At 39.3% G+C, this 21677-nt stretch overlaps 1 protein-coding gene and 1 pseudogene across 1 annotated transcript in view; both read right to left on the reverse strand.

Annotated features, from left to right (window-relative positions):
- The window catches only part of TXNRD1 (thioredoxin reductase 1), a 117460-nt gene that overhangs the window by 74855 nt on the left and 20928 nt on the right, over positions 1–21677 (reverse strand). The window contains 2 exon segments of the mRNA NM_001122673.1: positions 10237–10297; positions 15589–15761. Of these exon segments, the coding sequence (NP_001116145.1) occupies positions 10237–10297; positions 15589–15761 (234 nt within the window).
- On the reverse strand, positions 2226–5629 carry LOC119873648 (annotated as a pseudogene).

A 21677-nucleotide genomic window follows, 5' to 3' on the forward strand; every position in this document is an offset into this window, starting at 1 on the left:
ATGACCACAAGTCATTGGTGGAGGGTTAGTGTCACCTCATGAAGTGGCCTTGGATCTCCCTGGATGGTAACTATCATCCAGACCCTGATTTGAACAGAGAGTGATCTATGTCTCATTTATAACCATAGATGTAGTAAGACTAACTTTTCCACTGTAAAGACAAATGAGAACATTATATAGTTCTCTACTAAAATATTTCTGAACTTCTTTATCTACAGATTTACAATATCTATAATAATCTTCAATATTCTCAGAAACTTTTTTGAGGCCATGTTGTAATGGACAAAGCTGGACTACTTCCTACTCCTCTTGATAAGTCCTGGTCAATGTTAAACATTAAGTGAGATTACCAGGCCTCTAGTTCAGTCCTTTTTCAGTCACTGGCCTTTCTAAGACCGCAAAATATTTCCCACCTCACTACCATCATGTAATGACCATAGCAGGGTGCCTCTATACTTGTGATTTAAATAGGAAATAAATGTATGGTTTATATGGAAATTATTATACTAATCTTCAGGTGAACCAACCTCAGCTATTCTGCAGGCAAAACCAAGATGAACTAGCATCACTAACTGGACTCTTGATTTTTAACTGTGTACTTGACTCCCCAAATAAAGGTTTCATTTCCCCGTCTCCTTTCACCATATATATGGCTAAGTGACTAAATTCTGCTTATGTCAATAAGACATAAGCACTCTATCAAGTGCAACTTTCAGGAAATGTTCTTAAATAGTAAAGGCAGTCCTCCTTCAGCTCTTCTTTCAATTGATGGCTGTAGTTGGAATCCCCATCTTGGGACATTAGATGGAAGACAAATGCTGAGGAGTATGGGCCATGAATACAGGAGGACTCAATATTGGATCCAGCGCTGTGGAGTATCACACCAGTCCTGGACAGACTACTCTATTTAGACTTCTTTTAGGTGAGAGAAAACTAAGCTTATATCTAGTATAAGCCATTGTTATTTTGGGTTTGTTGTCACATGAGACCAAACTAAAAACTAACTAAAACACTTATATTACACTATAGGAAACACATTTGCATTATAGGATGTTTAAAAATATATATAAATAAAGCAAAGGAAGAAAAAGACATCATTCAGAATCTTACCCTCTGGATGCAATCAAGATCTAAGTCTCCTGGGGGATCCCTGGGTGGCTCAGTGGTTTGGCGTCTGCCTTCGTCCCAGGGTGTGATCCTGGAGTCCTGGGATCGAGTCCCACATTGGGCTCCCTGCGTGGGGCCTGCTTCTCCCTCTGCCTCTCTCTCTGTGTATCTCTCATGAATAAATAAATAAAATCTTAAAAAAAAAGATCTAAGTCTCCTGCTTCACTCACAGACTTTCCCTGAGTGCTCTTCTTCATTCACTTCACCTAGAAATTAAACCCTCTCAAATCTGTATCTCCCACTCATGCAGACCTATAAACCAACCAGCCTATATATCCACATTGGATAATCATTATATGTCCAAAACCAAATTCATCATCTTCCTTAGTCTAAACCATCTCCTCTCTCAATGAATACCACCACAATCCTCCATTCTTTGTAGCAGAAATCAAAGCAGCATGTTTGGCTTCTTTCTGTACTTCATCCTACACTACTTTGTGACTGTCTGTCTCCCTTATTAAAACCTTTTCCTCAAAACAAAAACAAAAAAAACCCTTTTCCCTGGGGTGCCTGGGTAGCTCAGTGGGTTAAGCATCCAACTCTTGATTTTGGCTCAGGTCATAATGGCAGAGACTTGGTCCAGTCTGCTTGAGATTCTCTCTTCCTCCCTCTCCCTCTGCCCCTTTGCCCCCACTCTAATGAATAAATAAATAAGATCTTAACAAAACAAACTTTTCCCTGACAAAGAAACACATCATTTCACCTGTATTTCCTCAGTGCCTATTGCACTAGCAAAATAGATGCACAAATAGTTGAGTGATTATTCATATTTAGTGTACCTTTCTAGTCCTTTTCCTATACTTTTAAAAACAAGATGGGACTATTTTATAAAAACTATTTTAAACTCTGCTTTTTTCCACTAACTATTATAGTACAGAAAAATTCCCCATGCTATTAAAAACTTTTTTTTTCTTATGAATATAGTATTTGTTTGTCTTCCCTCTGTCAAACCCTGAGCCAACCACTCTCCCCAGGCTTCCTGGGGAGGCATAGGAAAAGGAACATACAGAGCAGACAAGACAGGGGAGAAAGACCTATGAGAGGTGGAGAGGACACCTTCACATGGTGCAAAGGATGAAAAAGGCCACCATCAGGCCAAAGAGCCCCATGGCATCCAAGAGGGCAAAGCCCAGAATGGCGTAGAAGAAGAGCTGTTGCTTCAGAGAGGGATTCCTGGCATAACCAATGATAAGGCTCCCAAACACAGTCCCAATTCCAGCCCCAGAGCCTGCCACCCCTACAGTGGCAGCCCCAGCCCCAGTGAACTTGGGGCTGCTATGTCAATGTCCCTTGAAATGGCGCTGGTTCGGAAGCTGCCGCTAGAAATATGTGAGGTCAGGGGATGTGGGGCAGCGCAGCTGCTGAGGCTCTTATCTGTCAGTGTCAGTTTTAGCACCACTGCCGACAGTCATCAGCTCAACAGCTGAGAGGTGCTCCGGACCAAGAAGGCAGTGGAGACAAACTTTGCACAGGCGTACATTTTCAGGGGATGAGGGGATGTAGACGGAGAGCTGCTCCCAGGGCAGAGACGACAGGGAGCTTTGTGAATCTTTTTTAATGGCTGCATAATATTACATGAGTTAGCATCTACTACTAAGGACTGAGTGTGTGTCAGTGCTAGGTGTTCTTATATACATCCTCATTAGATCCCCTACTTGACAGATGAGGAAACAAGGGCTCAGAGAAGCAAAGAGCCCTCTTTGCACCTGTGGTGCCTGTGGCCTGTGACTAATAACCCACAACATATAGAGTCCACAAAGGGCAGAACTCTTATCATTTATGTGTAAGAGCAGGCCCTCCAACATTTGTTCAAAGATTGAAAAGAATCAACAATTTACTAGAATGTATGTCTGGCTTTATCTTGCTTCATAAAAAGCTTAATCTAACTTTTTCTTACCTAAGTACATTGGGAAGAGGACAGTAATTGAACACTATGTTAGATGTGTTATATACATTATTCTGTTTTTTATTTTTCTAAATTTATTTTTATTTAAGTATAATTAGCATACACTTATGTTAGTTTCAAGTGTACAATATAATTTTTTCAACAATTTTATACATTACTCAGTATAGTTTTAATCCCCTTTATCTATTTCACCCATCTCCCCCACCCACTTCCCCCTTTTCTGGCAACTACTAGTTTGTTCTCTGTACTTAAGGCACAAACATTATCTCCTATTAATCCTTACAACTCAAACAGAGGAACAACATTATTCCATCTGGCATGGATTTGAACCTAGGTCTGTGTGATAGGAAAATGTATTTTTTATTTCTTACTTAAAAGAAATCCTTTCATAAGATGTGTGAGTTGTTTTCTTAAATAATCAGCTCTCCCACCCACCTCGTATTCATTCTAAAACAGAAATGGACTTGAATAGAGGTGTATGTATATGGATTCCTATGTGAATGCTACATGACCACTGGTCTCTGTCCTCTCTGTGCTCTTTATCTAAGAGCAAAGCATACACAAGCGGTGCAATCAGTGCAGTGGTTACTTCCACAAACTGCATGGAAACAGGTATAAAAGGCAATCGGGGGGAGGGGGGGTGTGGAAGTTAGTGAGGAGCACCAGGACCTGCACGATCATCAGCAGAGGTTAGAACAGAGTTCAGCAGTAAGTCTGGTTTTATGACCTTGAGCAAGTTGTCTGACCTCTTTGTACCTTGATTTCCTCATCTGTGAAATGGAGATAATAGAAATATCGGCTTCACAGAACTGTGTAGTTAAACTAGTTAACATTGGCCATGGCAATAGCTCCTAGATATTGCTATAAAAGGGTTTCCTGGTATCATTACTGTTACGTGAGGAGCATGAACACATAATTCACATAATAAAGGACAATAAATGAAATACAATGCAGATAAAGTGCTACAACCTATAGAAAAAACTGCCTCATTAATAGTCAAAGAAATACAAATAAAAATGACACTTTTTTATCTCTCAAATTGGCAAACAATCATTTTTAAAAACCTCTTATCATTTCTAATACTCACTAAATACAGAGAAAACTCATTGAATCTGTGGAGTTTAACAATTAGTCCACATCATTTAAAAGGCTCTAGAAATTTAGAAATGTTAATACTCTGATCCAGGTATTGATTCTAGTAATCTATCCTATGAAAAGAATTCTAAATACAACAAAAAATTTAGTACAAAGAAAAATATTTCTAACCTATTATCCCATAATAGTGAAAACACCAGCAATAGACTATTTGTCCAACCAAAGTGGAATAGCTAAATAAAAATATTATATGGACTATTATTTTATAGCAACTGGGAAGATTACTAAAAACTTTTTTTTAAAGATTTATTTATTTATTCATGCAGAGAGAGAGAGAGAGAGAGAGAGGCAGAGACACAGGCAAAGGGAGAAGCGGGCTCCATGCAGGAAGCCCAATGTGGGACTCGACCTAGGGTCTCCAGGATCACGCCCTGGGCTACAGGCGGTGCTAAACCACTGCGCCACCGGGGCTGCCCACTAAAAACTTTTAATAACATGCAAAAACATCTTAACATAACAAACAGAACGCAGAATACATAAAAGGCATACAAAAATATTTATAGTGGTTCTCCTGGATGCAATTATATGTGGTTTTTGTGTTTTATTATACTGCATTCTACAAAATCTCTAAAATGAACCTTTTTATGGGCAAAATCAAAATGTCTAAAGAACATTTTGAGGGACGCCTGGGTAACTCAGTGGTTGAGCATCTGCCTTTGGCTCAGGGCATGATCTCAGGGTCCTGGGATCAAGTCCCACATTGGGCTCACTGCATGGAGCCTGCTTCTCCCTCTGCCTGTGTTTCTGCCTCTGTGTGTGTGTGTGTCTCTCATGAATAAATAAATAAAATCTTTAAAAAAAAAAAAGAACATTTTGAGTTTCATTCGTTGAAATAAGCAGAACAATCTCCTACGGACCCCCACTTCCTCTACCGTCAAGCCTCTTGATTTCTCCACTTTCATCTCTTATTATTCTCTCTGCCAGGTACTCCTCACTAGATTCACTCTAAATGAACAAAGCAGGATGCTTTCTAATTTGTTTTGTTTACAACTACAAATTCCTTACTTGCCACATTTTTTCTATCAGGAAAACACTTGTGCAACATGCTCTTACAAGTACTCTGTGATCCTGCAGCCTCTCCAGGTACCAGATCACACTGAAATTAGAAGGGAGGCAGATGCAAGCCAATAGGATGATCTTAAAGAATGAGACTGTGCCTTATTCATCTTTTTTCTCCTGCAGTGGCTGGCACAGAAATCAGTGCCCAAGCACATCTGTTGAATGAATAAGCATTGGTACCTAAGTGGTAAGGTCTGAGCTGGGCTAGGGTACCTCTGCATGTAAGGGGTTTTTATTTGTTTAAAGAAAGCAATCCCTGGGGATCCATGGGTGGCTCAGTGGTTTAGCGTCTGCCTTCCGCCCAGGGTATGATCCTGGAGTCCCGGGATTGAGTCCCACATTGGGCTCCCTACATGGAGCCTGCTTCTCCCTCTCTCTCTCTGTCTCTCATCCATAAATAAATAAAATCTAGAAAGAAAGGAAAGAAGGAAAGGAAGGAAAGAAAGAAAAGAAAGAAAAGAAAAGAAAAAAAGAAAAGAAAAGAAGAAAAAGAAAAAAAGAAAAGAAAGAAATCCCTGAAGAGGCAGCTGGGGAACCAGACAAGCCTGGGCTTGACATAGCAACACTGAGCAAGTTACTAAAATGCTGAGTATCTGCTTCCTTGCTTGTAAAGTAGAATTAAATCCAGCAGCCACACAAGGTCAGTGTGAGGATTAAGCAAGAGAGATGTGAAACACAGACATGAGAAAAAAAAAAGTTCATCAATATAACTCAAATATGTGTTAAGTCAAGGTTGGTTCCTTTCCCTCTGGGTAAGGGCATTAAAGCTATGCCCTCCATAAGCAGCCGGGGTAAGGATGATACCCATCAGAACCCCCAAGCCAGTGAGTGACATATGGCATCCAGACATACATCCTGGCAAACTATCACATGAGTCCTCTTAAACCTTACATCTGTTTTCCATATCAACAGCTGAAGAGCGGCAGCAGCTTCCAGACCAGATTAAAATGACTACACTGATGTTGTCTGTTCCTCGGATCGAAGCCGCTGGGCAGATACCCAAATCCAAGAGAGAGGTTTCACAGACCAACAAGCCCTGTGAATGACAGCTCATCCACAGGGATAGCTAAGGTGCAGCTATCACAGTGGTAGGTTGCATAACCTCCGGTCACAATAAGTCACTGTCCCATCCAGGAACACCCATCATAGTATCAATGCCATGAACATCATACATCATACATAAGGCAGATAGGGTGAGTCATGACAGCCTCTGAGGATGTAATCAGAGGAAACTGAGGGGAGGGACCAGGAATTACCCATGGGTTCACTAGCAAGCCATACATCCTCTATATTAATACTTTTCTACATTTTGTTTCTTCATCATAAGAAGGTGATATCACACCTACCTCACTGACGGTATTTTGAAGATTAAGTAGGAAGATATGCATAAGCCCCTGGCACAGGGAGGAAAAACATTTATGCCCATTACCGCTGCCCATACACAGATGCTAATGCCATGCATTCCAGGTGCTGAGTTCTCTCCAGTACCAATCTTGGTAGATCTGAGTTGATCTTGATGGTTCTCAAATAGTAATCTTAATTTATATAGACTTGTCCAAAATATAGCCCAAAATAAGGAAGAAGAAACTGTCAGGGTGGCAGGGGAGGTTCCTGGCAACAGAGCTTCCCTTCTTGATTTTCCTTAAGAGATCATACTACTGCCACCAGGAACTCTGTGCGCAGCACTCCATTACCAGCCCCATCAGATAGCACACTGCACTGGCTGCCACAGACATTCAACTCTAAAAGAAGAGGAGGGGGTTTTTGTGAGTGGGGGGAAATGCAAGTCTAACTTGACAAGAACACAGTTCCCCACTATGTTTCCAGTGCTTAGTACAGAGCCTGGCATGCAGCAAATACTCAACAAGCTGGGTGAAAAAATGCACCCACTTCATTCTATACCAAACACCCCTGGCCTACCAAATGACCCTCTGGCTCTTTGAGAATCTACTGTGATCCAAGAGCTGAGGAGATTAGGTAGCCAAGACTGGTGAGAAAATAATGCCTGGGCAGTGTTCTTCATAGAGCCAAGCCAAAACAGATAAAAAACTATTCATTCACAAAACCAGCACTTAGAGACCACAGCAGCAATTCCAGCTTTGTAATTACAAGCTGCTTGCCAACACAAACCTGATCACGTATCTCTCCTGTGTGGCTGGTTCTGAGGCCCAGCACATGTTGTACAGTGTTCCTCCTGTGCTGGAGACAGGTAAATCACGTAGAATCCAAAGTTCTTAATTGTTTGTTTGTTTTTTAAAAAGTTTATTTTTTTTTTTTTTTTTTTAATTTAAGCAATTTCTACACCCAACATTGGGCTTGAACTCACAACCTCCAGATAGTCTCATGCTCTTCCAACTGAGCCAGCCAGATGCCTCCCATGTTGTTAGATTAATACACTCTTCCTACTTGCCTTAGAACTCAAGATGTCAAATTTTTGGTGTCAGTAGCCCTTTATACTCTTAAATAATTATTGAGGACTTCAAAGAATTTTTGTTTGTATGGGTTATAGCTATTAAAACTTACCACATTAAAAATTAAAACCAAGACATTTTAAAAATATTTATTTATTCTCTTAAAATTGGTAAACCCATTACATGTTAACGTAAATAACATCCTTTAAATAAAAATGACTGTATTTTTCCAAAAGAAAATAATGAAAAGTTGGCATTATTTGATATTTTTGCAATTTTTTGTCTGCTTGGTTTAATACTAGACAGATTCTCATATCTGCTTCTGTATTCAATATATTGTAATATATGTTGTTGTAGAAGTATATGAAAAAAAAACCCACTCTCACAAAGACAAATAGTTGGAAATAAGATAAATATTCAGTAGATTTTTTAGATAATTGCAGATATTCCTTGATACTGCACCAAAACTTTGAATAGCTCTTTTACCCATGAACAACTCTGTAAGATCATACATTGATCATTCAGAAAATATTCATTCACTAAATACTGAAAAGCTATTGAGCTCACATGCCAGGGACAGCTTCCAAATTTCTTATTTTCACCTGAAAGCTTAAATTTTATCATGGACAACAAATATTGTCAGTAGTTTACCTTTAAGTGACAGACTCGTTTATTCATTTGAGGGGAAATATCTGTCAAATACCCAGCTCTGAATAATCTATATCATTTGAATAATTTGACTGCTGGTCATTCTTTCAAGTATATATGGTATTTCATGAGAAAAGCAGCTAGTTCACTTTGCAATGCAAACTGTTAATTGTACAAGTGCTTTTCTTTGAGACAACCATTGTGCTTCATGCAACAAAAACACTTTATGCATTTTTACCCACAACTGCTTTTTTTTTTTTTTTAAGATTTTATTTATTTATTCATGAGAGACACACACAGAGAGAGGCAGAGATATACGCAGAGGGAGAAGCAGACTCCTCACAGGGAGCCCAATGTGGGACTCGATTCCAGGACTTCTGGATCATGCCCTGAGCCAAAGGCAGATGCTCAACCACTGAGCCACCCAGGTGCCTCACCACAACTGCTTTTGCACCATCAATGAAAATATCAAGACGGGGCAGCCCAGGGTGGCTCAGCAGTTTAGTGCTGCCTTCGGCCCAGGGCCTGATCCTGGAGACCCGGGATCAAGTCCCACGTCGGGCTCCCTGCATGGAGCCTGCTTCTCCCTCTGCCTGTGTCTCTGCCTCTCTCTCTCCTCTCTCTCTCTCATTAATAAATAAATCTTAAAAAAATATATCAAGACAGTAAAATAGTAAACATCTTAAACATTATTAGAAAACAGTTTTGAGCTTAAGGATCCCTCCAAAATCACAGGTACACCAGGGGTGTGCAGACATTTTGAGAACTGCTACCTTACTCTATAAATCCTTATCTGAAAAAAATAAAAATAAAAAATAAAAAAAATAAATCCTGATCTGTTCCTACAAACTGCCTGGCATGGGAAGGAAGAGAGCTTATTCTGTGTGATGAAGCAGCAAGTGAGGACACAGAGGATCATCAGCTCTCTCATCGAGGAAGAGACTCCCATCTTTCAACTACAGAGGCTGGTTCAGGTCAAACCTATTGCAGCTCATGTCCTTCAGGTTTTCTGAGGTAGGACTTGACCAAGGGGTGAGTGGGAGCTCCCAACTGTGATCTGTAGATCCACTGCCACATCCACAATAAAGGGAAAGAACTGCCTGTCTGATTAGTGTTGCCAGAATTAAAATGTCTGAATAGTTGGCACTTGCCTTTACTGATCTCCCATCTACCTTTGGCATTTCTGTCATACTCTTTGTCTCTTTCTGTGTTAGGGAATCTGTCTTTAGAAGCATCAAATAGGAGCGCCTGGGTGTCTCAGTCAGGTAAGCATCTGCCTTCAGCTCAGGTCATGGTTCCCCCGGTCCTGGGATGGAGCCCTGCATCTGGCTCCCTGTTCAGCAGGGAGTCTGCTTCTCCCTCTTTCTCTGCCCACTCCCAACCCCGCTCATGCTCTCACTCACTCTCTCTCAAATAAATAAATAAAATCTTTTTAAAAATTCTTTGGAATAATAATTTTCTGTCCTACAACCACCTCCTTCCTCTTGACCCTAGAAATGAGCTTTCTACCCCAATTATCACATCTCTATAGTTGAGTCTCTTTTATTTTCAAATACTATTTGGTATAACTTATTGGAAAGGTGGCAAATTTGCAAAAATAATAGTTACCATGAAACCAGAAAATACTGTATCTGTAACTAGACTCAGGATTAATAAGAAGAATGATTTCAACATGAAGCTCATATAAAGGCTATAAACAAGGTAAAGACAAAAAGCAAATACAGTTAGTCCCTTGGAATGGTCTGGCTAAATGGTCAAAAAAAAGAGATCTACTGGAAAGAGCTCCCTAAACAATAAAAACTTCAAAGGAGAAAAATAAAAACCAGACAAACTAGATTAAATAAACTGCACAGTCACCGGATGTATTTTACATATTCAGTAGAATCTTACCTGCTTGATCAAGTTCGAGCAAAAAATACGGAACACTCATCGACTCAAATAACTTCTTTACCTGAAAAAACAAGGGGGAGAATTGCTTTTCAAGAGTCTTCTCTCCAGCTTTTTACTTTCCTCTTTAATCAGGCTTCTCCTTTGCAAACTTACCAGCCCATTTTTATAGAACCCACAAGATTCTCCCTGTTGTTGGCAGTAATGATACTTAATGGCTATTTGAAGTATGTTGATTCTACTCTATGTTCAGTGATTCACCTCAGATAGCTTCATAAAATACATTTTACATGTTTAGTGACTCCATCTACCCCACTATAAAATGGGTTTAGTACTAACCATGTTTAAAAAGGCACTGTCATATTTAATATTTCCAAAACATATGTGGAAACTCTAAGAAAAAAAACACATCCTGGGATCCCTGGGTGGCGCAGCGGTTTGGCGCCTGCCTTTGGCCCAGGGCGCGATCCTGGAGACCCGGGATCGAGTCCCACGTCGGGCTCCTGGCATGGAGCCTGCTTCTCCCTCTGCCTGTGTCTCTGCCTCTCTCTCTCTCTGATGACTATCATAAATAAAAAAATAAAATAAAAAAAAAAAAAAAAAAAAAAAAAACACATCCTGCAATAGTCAAAGTATTATTTATTTTTTGGCCAAGTAAACCTCAACCAACACATCAATTACAGAAGTCATATGCTCAATATTATACAAACCATAATGGTAAAAAATTCCTGGAAAGATAAAGAGTTACTTTTGCCAAATTTGTGCCATTAAATAACAAATTACTGATAAAAGGGACTGTAAAATGACATTTATAAATAAGACACAATAGCTTGTCATTAATGCTTCAGGAAAATTTAGAACTACATTTCCTCCAGCTTCTACAATAAAATGAAAAAGGTCTGAACTATGGCCTGGGGTTCATAGAAATTACCAATCTAGAGAATGTATTCCTGTCCCATTCTAATGTAACTACTGAAACAGCAGGTTGAAAGAAATTTTCAATTTTATAGGACCAAAGACTATATTTTGATAAAAATGGAAGAATAAGCTCATTCACACAGTCTCAGGGCCCTCCTCTTAGCACTCCTCTGAGCAGCTTCTGTGCCCCAGTAGGAATTCAGTTCCCCCTGGCAACATACAGTTAAAAAGATAAGAATCATTTGGAAGAGTGATAAGGTGAGTAAAGAGGGACTTTAAGGAAAGGGCAAAGAAAGCTACAGCTGAGAGACCATCTGGACAAAAGTTAATTCCTATTCCAATGCTCATTTTCTAAGACTAAAAATAAACAAGGACAAACACATATAAATTATGGGCTCTTAAGGCTTCCTTAGCCACTTAACTTTAGAAATAAACCATTTGCAGTTTGTTATAAAAACAAACAATTTTCCAGATATAGAGAGTAATCCTAAAAACAGCTCCTAAAAATATCAACATGTGACAATATATGAAATGTAGAAAATATAAGCTCTAGATTCCAGAGTACACATGACCCTACTTCAAGAAACTCTTTGGTAGGTTATTGTAACTCTGATGAGGGGCACCTGGGTGGCTCAGAGCTTGAGCATCTGCCTACGGCTCAGGTTGTGATCCCGGGGTCCTGGGATCGAGTCCTATATTGGGATCCCCACAAGGAGCCTGCCTCTCCCTCTTCCTGTGTCTCTGCCTCTCTCTGTGTCTCTCACAAATAAATAAGTAAAATCTTAAAAACAAACAAACAAACAGAAACCTCTGATGAAACTTTCTCACTGATCCACCGTACAACATTAAAGATCTGTATTGAATATCATTAGCACCGGTTTCCAGAATACTCTAATTGGTAGAAGTAAAGGATGGTCAACTTTGCCTATAAAATATACACACTATGGAGAAATGGCAGTGGATCTGGGTGTCAGGCAATTGATAAGTTATATGAGACTTCATTTGCTAATTCCAACTTCATACATCTAATTTCCCATTGAAATATCTGTAAGAAATAAATATCACATTTCTGAAGAGATAGGAAGTTATCTTTGCACTTTAAAACCCAGCCATCACAGTAGGATGAAAGCAAAGCACACACCGTAATGTGTTATGCAATAAGTGGGAAACTAACTTATGTAGAAGTTCATTTCTTTGCGGGCATTTCTCAATTTGAATTAATGCAAATTACTTACTCATCTCAGAGAGAAATATATATTCATTAGACTAAGTGCAGATATAAAACTGAAGTTTCTCCATTCTGATTTACTCACAACTGTTAGACAATCAAATCAAAACTGAAGGAAATTAAAAAAAACTGAAGGAAATAACCTGGGGAAATGCTACTTCAAGGTAACTTTTAAAAACAATAAAATAGAAAATTAAAATTAAAATAAAAAAACCATGAACAGCCAAGTATAGAAGTTGTACCCTCAAGAAAATCACTATTTTTACCAGAAGAGACACCTAACCATCCTTCACAAAGGAATTGAAAATTAATTTCCATATTAATTGGCACAAATCTGAGAATAGCTTATATATTACATATTCAGAAAAGCTAAGGAACTGGTATTTGTCAAGGTAAAACTAGGGGATATTTGTCCAAAGGCCCTGGTATACCCAGGAATTATTCAGATAATGACATTAAATAAAGTTGCCAGAATTACCCTGCATTTTAACACAATAAATATGCAAGATCTACCACAAATTTTACAGGAAATGTTCACCATTCCTAGAGCATATTTAATTGAGGAAAAGGAAGGTTTTGTCTTTTCAGAGTCAGGGAGGAGACTTAGGAAATGAATTCAGGGAAAAGAGTGTAAAATAAGAATAATTATAGGTCAAAGAGATGGGCGAATTGTAGGGAACATGCAATGAAACTGCCTATAGCTACTAGCAATCCTGGCCAGGCTAGCCCAGTTCTTTGCTGCAGGACTAGAGCAGGGTGAAAAATGCAATTTTCCAATTTTTTAGTAGTGTTTTAAAATACAACTAGAGTGACCAAACATTGCCTTGCACACAGTAAACACTCAATGGTGGCTCCTAATACAAGTGTAGTACTGTAGGCTTCCAAATAGATCTAAAATGACTGGTCCTCATAAGGAAGCTGTGCATAAACAAGAATAGCAGATAAGGTGGCATTGTCAGTCTTACTGTTGAGGAAGCTGATTTACAGAATGAGAACTGAGCCCTTTCAAATCCAGGTGTTCTTTCATTACACCACCAGGTGCATAGAGTTTTGAAGGGAGTTGTTAGTTTAGGAAAAAAAATAGCCACTTTTTAATAGGAGTAGCTATAGTAGGAATAGAATCGGATACTTGTTGATTTCCACCTACCTGAGGCTCAATATTGATGAAAGAAGATCTCATCCAAGGTTGGAAGTCATGTTAGGAAAACAGGAAGGGCAAGTAGTTCTTTTATTAAAACAAAAAACAAAAAAAACCATTATGTAGGGGCACCTGGGTAGCTCAGTTGGTTAAGCACCTGTCTTAGGCTCAGGTCATGATCCCAGAGTTCTGAAATCAAGCCCCACATCAGGGCTCCCTGCTCAGCGGGGAGCCTGCTTCTTCCTCTCCCTCTGCCTTCCTCTCTCCCTGCTTGTACTCTCTCCTTTTCTTTGTCAAATAAATAAATAAAATCTTTATAAAAATCAAAAAACATTATGTAGCATTTACTATGTGCCAGGCATGTTCTGTGGCTTCTATAAATATTAGCTAATTTGATCCTCACGACAAACTTCTGAGATAGGTGTATTATTACCCATATTTTACAGATGAGGAACCTGATGCACAATAGATAAAAACCTTAACCAAGATCATATGGCTAATAAGTCACAGAGGCAAGATTCAAACTCCGACTTCAGAGTTCAGGCACCTGACCATTATTTGGAAACAGAAAAGATTAGACAACTCCATAATTTCAGAACTAACAGGAATCTCAATAGTCAACTAGTCCAAGCCCTTTATTTTACAGATTGCACAAACAAGGGGGAAGAGCCTCAAAAGAAGTTCCCAGAGGATGGGAATTATGCAGGGGATTTCTGATACCCAGTCCTCTTCCAAATTCTCTAATGTTTACTGCCTATGCTAATGATTTAGAATGTAATGGTTTACCTTAGGTCATTTTTCTTTTCTTTTCAAGATTTTATTTATTTATTTGAGAGAGGAGAGACAGAGAGCATGAGCAGGGGAGGGGCAGGGCAGAGGGAGAGGGAGAAACAGACTTTCCACTGAGCATGGAGCCAAAAAGCAGGGCTCCATCCCAGGACCCTGAGATCATGACCTGGGCCAAAATCAAGAGTTGGTGCTTAACCGATTGAGCCACCCAGGTGTTCCAGATTCATTTTTCTTTTTAAGGCCAATGTCTGCCTTCTCAGTTTGATTAAACCTTCTGGGGATGGAACTTGTGTCTCCTACCTCTTTACAACCCTGTTCCCAACATGATGGACTACACGAAAGGTTCCACAATGATGTTAATAGAGGTGAAGCCCCAGGTGACACTGAGGCAGACTATGTTGGGATGAGAAACAAGCATGAAAGGTTTTGCCTACTTTCAATATTTCCACTGCTTGCCCACTTTCCTTTTTATTTACAAGAGAAGCACGCATACACACACACACACACACACACACACACCAGGAGTCCAAGAAACCTGTCTCTGTGTAAGGCTTCCAGAATATAAAGGCTTCTGAGTTCAGTCTCCTTGAGAGCTGGAAAATAAATCAAGAGATAAACAGAGAAAACTGAACTTAATAAATTACAGGTGAACCCTGACAGAAGGTCAGCTATGTTCACTTAAGAATCCACTGTGTCAAATCCTGGAGCTACCCTGAGTATAATCTAAAGCTAAGCTTCAGTGACATTTAAACATCCTCAACCTTCCCATAAAGCACCTGATCAGATTTGTCTATTAATTCTCGACATCATTCTGTGGTTAAATCAGGGAGGACTAAACCAACCCTCTCCATGGCTGTGATCATTGACCTTTTCTCTAAGAACCAAGTAGGAAGCACAGTTTATTCTTTGGGAAGTCATTTTCCCCATGATGAGCATGAAGAGATACTTAACAAAATTTAGCAATATCTTAAGTAACAGCTCCTAGGAAATATTCTCTGTAGAAGTGCCTAAAAGAGCAGCCAATCACCTGGTTTGGGAGTTCCCACCCCGACTTTGCCTGACCCTTGATTACCTGAAAGTATCTAGTATTTTGGAAAGCTCAGGAGATTACTCAAGCAACCTTTTGTTCTCAAAGCATCACCCTCCAAGGTTTCTGAAGCAACTTACAACCACGCAAACCCCTTCCTCAGGTGAAATCCAATGACTCACAGCTGAGCTCAGAAGTCTGTCAAATTTCTCTAAGGCAACAGTTTATCGCAGCTCCTAGAGGCTGAAGGCTTACCTCAGCACAGCGCTTGCATGCGGACTTGCTGACAATGACTACAGGGTGGCTATCTATATAGGCCCTGAGCCGGGCTCTGGGGTCCAAGAGGCTTGTGCTGGTGGACCCTGAGGGTCTGCTCACACCAATGGCTGGGTTTTCTGGCAAAGGCTGACAAGGGAAATGGTCCTTAGCTAGAAGAAATGGAAGCAAAGATGGTAATTATCAGAAAGGAAAACATGATGATGCATTTCCTAAAATTAGTTTACTCGACAAGCCTCACAATTTTAGCTCCAACCACCAAAATAAGGAGTCTGAGGAAGGACTCTAAGGTGGATTACACATTAAATTCTGTCATCTGACCGGAGACTCCTGGCAACTCACTGGATATTTCCAATTTGTTTTTGTTACATTCGAGATTAGTTGGGGGCTGATAAAAAAAGGGAAGAGACTGAAACTTCCTGAGGCAGGAAACTAAGTGACAGGTCTGGACATTGAGGGCCACATATGACCTCACCCCGACCCTGCCCATGGTATAAATGCAGAGGGGCCAAAGTTCAGAGACTACATCCCCTTCTCACACAACCCTGCTCGGAGCACTGGAACAGGCAACTCAAATCAAGGCTCATTCCTTTCCCTCTAGCTAACTTCTGGACAAGCAGAAACAGGATCTTCAGACCACAGGCACAGCAAGATTTTAAAAAAATGACTTCAGATTCTGTTTTCCTCCCCAGGATTCTGTGGCAGCCCAAACTGGCACCTTAGTACACATGACCCAACTCAGTGGTATGTTACCCCACATGACACCACTATCATCTCAGGCATCATAGCCAGACAAAAACCACGGAGAGATTGCTACCTCTGGCTTGTAAATATTTTAAACTAGCTATCTTCTCCAGGGCCACAAGCAAAGCAAGCTTGATCCTACCCTTATTACCTACTCCACAAGTTATTTCCTCTCATTTTTGCTTGTCTAACTACCCATTCTTCTTCAACCTCCTCATCATCTTCATAGTTGATATTAATGTTTACTCAGAACTAGACAGGGAGTATCCGATATTTGCATGCATCATCTCATTTAATCTTTACAAGGATATCATAATGTAAATACCATCATCCCTATTTATGCAAATAAGGAAACAGATTCAGAGAGGTTAAGCAACTTCCCCACAGTAAGTGACAGAACTGAGATTCAAAGTACATCTTAATTCTCTGGAACCCATACTTCAAAAAACCCAGCTTTATTGCTATATAATTTATATACCATAGAATTCACCAATGGAAAGTATATAATTAAATGTTTTTTTTTTTTTTTAGTTCAAGTTGGGCAACTATCATCACAATCAAATCTAGAACATTTTCATCACCTCAAAAAAGAAGCCCTGTAGCCATTAGAAGCTGCTCTCCATTCCCCGCCGCCCCCCCAGCCCTTCTCCTTATTCCCCTCGGCAACAACTACTCTATGGAATTATATAATATGTAGTCTTTTGTAATTTATTGTTATATTTTTTAAGGTTCATCTATGCTGTAGCATGTGTCAGTGCTTTCTTTTTTATTGTTAAATAATAGTCCATTGTAGGAATATACATTTTTTAATCTATTCATCAGTTGATGGGCATTTAGGTTGTGTCCACTTTTTGGCTGTTATGGACAGAGCTGCTATGACCATTTGTGCACAGGTTTTGAATACCTGTCTTCAGTTTTTGTTTTTGTTTTTGTTTTTTGAGTAAATGCCTAGGAGTATGAATCTTAGGAGGAACCATCAAACTGTTCTCCAAAGCAGTAACATTTTACATTCCCATCAGTGATAGATGAGGGCCCCAATTTCTCCACAACCTTGCTAATACTTACTATTTACTTTTTGATTTGAGCCATCCTAGTAGATGTGGAGTGGTGTCTCATTGTAGTTTCATGTGTATTTCTCTGAGGGCTAATAATGCTGAGCAACTTTTCATGTGCTTATTGATTATATATCTATATCTATAGAAGATATAGATATATTTCTTCTTTGGAGAAATGTCTGTTCAGATCCTTTTCCCTGCTTTCTAATTGGGCTATTTGTCTTTTTATTGCTAAATCGTAAAAGTTTTTTTTTTTTTTTTTTAAGTAGACTCCACACCCAATGTAGGGCTTGAACTCATGACCCTGAGATCAAGAGTCACCTGCTATACTGTTAAGGCAGCCAAACACCCCTAAGTTACAAGAGTTCCTCAGATAGTCTGGATATAAATCCCTTATCTATATGACCTGTGAAATTTTTCTCCTATTCTATAGGGTTTTTTTTCCCCCTTTAATTGATGGTGTTCTGTGAAGCCCGGACATTTTTAACTCAGTAAATCTAACTTATCTATTTTGTTTTCTCGTGCTTTTGATGCTGTATCTAAGAAATTGTTGTCTAATCAAAAATCACAAAGATTCACTCCTATAATTTTCTTCTAGGAGTTTATAGTTTTATCTCTTACGTTTAGTTCTATAATCCATTTTGAGTTAATCTTTGTGTAGGGTATAAGGAAGGGGTCCAACTTCGTTCTTTTGCATGTAGATATCCAGTTGTCCCAGCACCATTTGTTAAAAACATTATTCTTTCCCCATTGAAATGTCTTAGGAACTCTGTCAAAAATAAATTGACCATGAATATAAGAGTAGAACCCTTGCCTTTAACTAGTGTGCCATACTGACACAGCACTCAGAACAATATTTGCACAAAGTATTAACAAAATCTGCTAATCTCAAGAATGTTAACGATGGTTATCTCTACTAAGCTTGACTTTTTTTTTTTTAGATTTTATTTATTTATGAGAGAGAGAGAGAGAGAGAGAAAGAGAGACAGGCAGAGGGAGAAGCAGGCTCCAGGGAGCCGATGTGGGACTCGATCCTGTCCGGGATCACGCCCTGGACTGAAGGTGATGCTAAACAACTAAGCCACAGGGGCTGCCCCCTAAGCTTGACTTTCATTTTTCATCATAAAATCTTTTGTATTATGTGTTTTTAAACCATAAGTATTATTTTTATAAAAAGTTTTTTAAGTGCTAGTTAATTTTAAATTTTTAAAAAATCACCCCTATTATACGTGGTCAAGACAGGGTCAAAAACTAAGTGACTGTATTTTTATATGCCATTCAAATATTACTAACTGAAATAAAGTAAAAAGGGATATAGAAATCTCTAAATCTGAGACATGGGTGCTTTTTTTTTTAAGATTTTATTTATTTATTTATTTATCTATTTTTATTTTTTTTTATTAATTTTTTTTTATTTATTTATGATAGTCACAGAGAGAGAGAGAGAGAGAGAGAGGCAGAGACACAGGCAGAGGGAGAAGCAGGCTCCATGCACCAGGAGCCCGACATGGGAATCGATCCAGGGTCTCCTGGATCGGGCCCTGGGCCAAAGGCAGGCGCCAAACCGCTCCACCACCCAGGGATCCCTATTTATTTATTTTTGAGAGACACACAGAGAGGCAGACCACAGGCAGAGGGAGAAGCAGACTCCCTGCGGGGAGCCTGATGTGGGACTCGATCACAGGACCCCGGGATCACGACTTGAGCTGAAGGCAGACACTCAACCACTGAGTCACCCAGGTGTCTCATAGGCATGCGTGCTTTTTTTTTTTTTTCATATTCAATGAATTGTAGACTTTTTTTCAGTTTATTAAGAAAAACTAGAATTGACATGTCTGTCAAATTCTTGTCACATCTACATTTTTGTATTCAGAATATCTCAGACTTCACCCAATAGATAATACCACTGTATTATTCAGGGCTCACCCCATTGCAAGTGACAGAAACCAAATTCAAATTAGCTGAAGCACTACTGGTGGCTCTAGAAACTACTGGTGGCTCTAGAAAAAAGCATAAAGGACTCAAGAGACTTCATGACTGCAGAATTAGATCTAATCAGGCTGATATTAAAAATCAATTAAATGAGATGCAATCCAAACTAGAGGTCCTAACGACGAGGTTTAAAGAGGTAGAAGAACAAGTGAGTGACATAGAAGACAAGTTGATGGCAAAGGGGGAAACTGAGGAAAAAAGAGACAAACAATTAAAAGATCATGAGGATAGATTAAGGGAAATAAGTGACAGCCTGAGGAAGAAAAATCTATGTTTAATTGGGGTTCCTGAAGGCGCCGAAAGGGACAGAGGTCCAGAATATGTATTTGAACAAATCATAGCTGAAAACTTTCCTAATCTGGGAAGGGAAACAGGCATTCAGATCCAAGAAATAGAGAGATCCCCCCCCCCGCTAAAATCAATAAAAACTGTTCAACACCTCGACATTTAATAGTGAAGCTTGCAAATTCCAAAGATAAAGAGAAGATCCTTAAAGCAGCAAGAGACAAGAAATCCCTAATTTATATGGGAAGAAATATAATATTAACAGAAGACCTCTCCACAGAGACCTGGCAGGCCAGAAAGGGCTGGAGGATATACTCAGGGTCCTAAATGAGAAAAACATGCAGCCAAGAATACTTTATCCAGCAAGGCTCTCATTCAGATTAGAAGGAGAGATAAAGAGCTTCCAAGATAGGCAAAACTGAAAGAATATGTGACCACCAAACCAGCTCTGCAAGAAATATTAAGGGGACTCTTAAAATTCCCCTTTAAGAAGAAGTCCAGTGGAACAATCCACAAAAACAGGGACTGAATAGGTAACATGATGACACTAAACTCATATCTTTCAATAGTAATTCTGAATGTGAATGGGCTTAACGACCCCATCAAAAGGGGCAGGTTTTCAGACTGGATAAAAAAGCAGGACCCATCTATTTGCTGTCTACAAGAGACTCATTTTAGACATAAGGACACCCACAGCCTGAAAATAAAAGGTTGGAGAACCATTTACCATACAAATGATCCTCAAAAGAAAGCAGGGGTAGCCATCCTTATATCAGATAAACTAAAATTTATCCCGAGGACTGTAGTGAGAGATGAAGAGGGACACTATATCATACTTAAAGGATCTATCCAACAAGAGGACTTAACAATCCTCAATATATATGCCCTGAATGTGGGAGCTGCCAAATATATCAACCAATTAATAACCAGAGTTAAGACATACTTAGATAATAATACACTTATACTTGGTGATTTCAATGTAGCGCTTTCTACACTCGATAGGTCTTCTAAGCACAACATCTCCAAAGAAACAGAGCTTTAAATGATACACGGGACCAGATGGATTTCACAGATATCTACAGAACTTTACATCCAAACGCAACTGAATACACATTCTTTTCAAGTGCACATGGAACTTTCTCCAGAATAGACCACATACTGGGTCACAAATCAGGTCTTAACCAAAACCAAAAGATTGGGATTGTTCCCTGCATATTCTCAGACCACAGTGCCCTGAAATTAGAGCTAAATCACAAGAAGTTTGGAAGGATTTCAAACATGTGGAGGTTAAGGACCATCCTGCTAAAAGATGAAAGGGTCAACCAAGAAATTAAGGAAGAATTAAAAAGATTCATGGACACTAATGAGAATGAAGATACAACCATTCAAAATCTTTGGGATGCAGCAAAAGCAGTCCTGAGGGGGAAATACATCGCAATACAAGCATCCATCCAAAAATCGGAAAGAACTCAAATACAAAAGCTAACTTGCACCTAAAGGAGCTGGAGAAAAAACAGCAAATAGATCCTACACTCAGCAGAAGAAGAGAGTTAATAAAGATTCGAGCAGAACTCAATGAAATAGAGACCAGAAGAACTGTGGAACAGATCAACAAAACCAGGAGTTGGTTCTTTGAAAGATTTAATAAGATAGATAAACCATCAGCCAGCCTTATTAAAAAGAAGAGAGAAAAGACTCAATAAAATCATGAATGAGAAAGGAGAGATCACCACCAACACCAAGGAAATACAAAAAATTTTAAAAACATATTATGAGCAGCTATATGCCAATAAATCAGGCAATCTAGAAGAAATGGAAGCATTTCTGGAAAATCACAAACTACCAAAACTGTAACAGGAAGAAATAGAAAACCTGAACAGGACAATAACCAGGGAGGAAATTGAAGCAGTCATCAAAAACCTCCCAAGACACAAAAGTCCAGGGCCAGATGGCTTCCCAGGGGAATTCTATCAAACGCTTAAAGAAGAAACC

The sequence above is a fragment of the Canis lupus genome, chromosome 10, assembly GCF_011100685.1.
Source record: "Canis lupus familiaris isolate Mischka breed German Shepherd chromosome 10, alternate assembly UU_Cfam_GSD_1.0, whole genome shotgun sequence".
Taxonomy (NCBI): domain Eukaryota; kingdom Metazoa; phylum Chordata; class Mammalia; order Carnivora; family Canidae; genus Canis; species Canis lupus.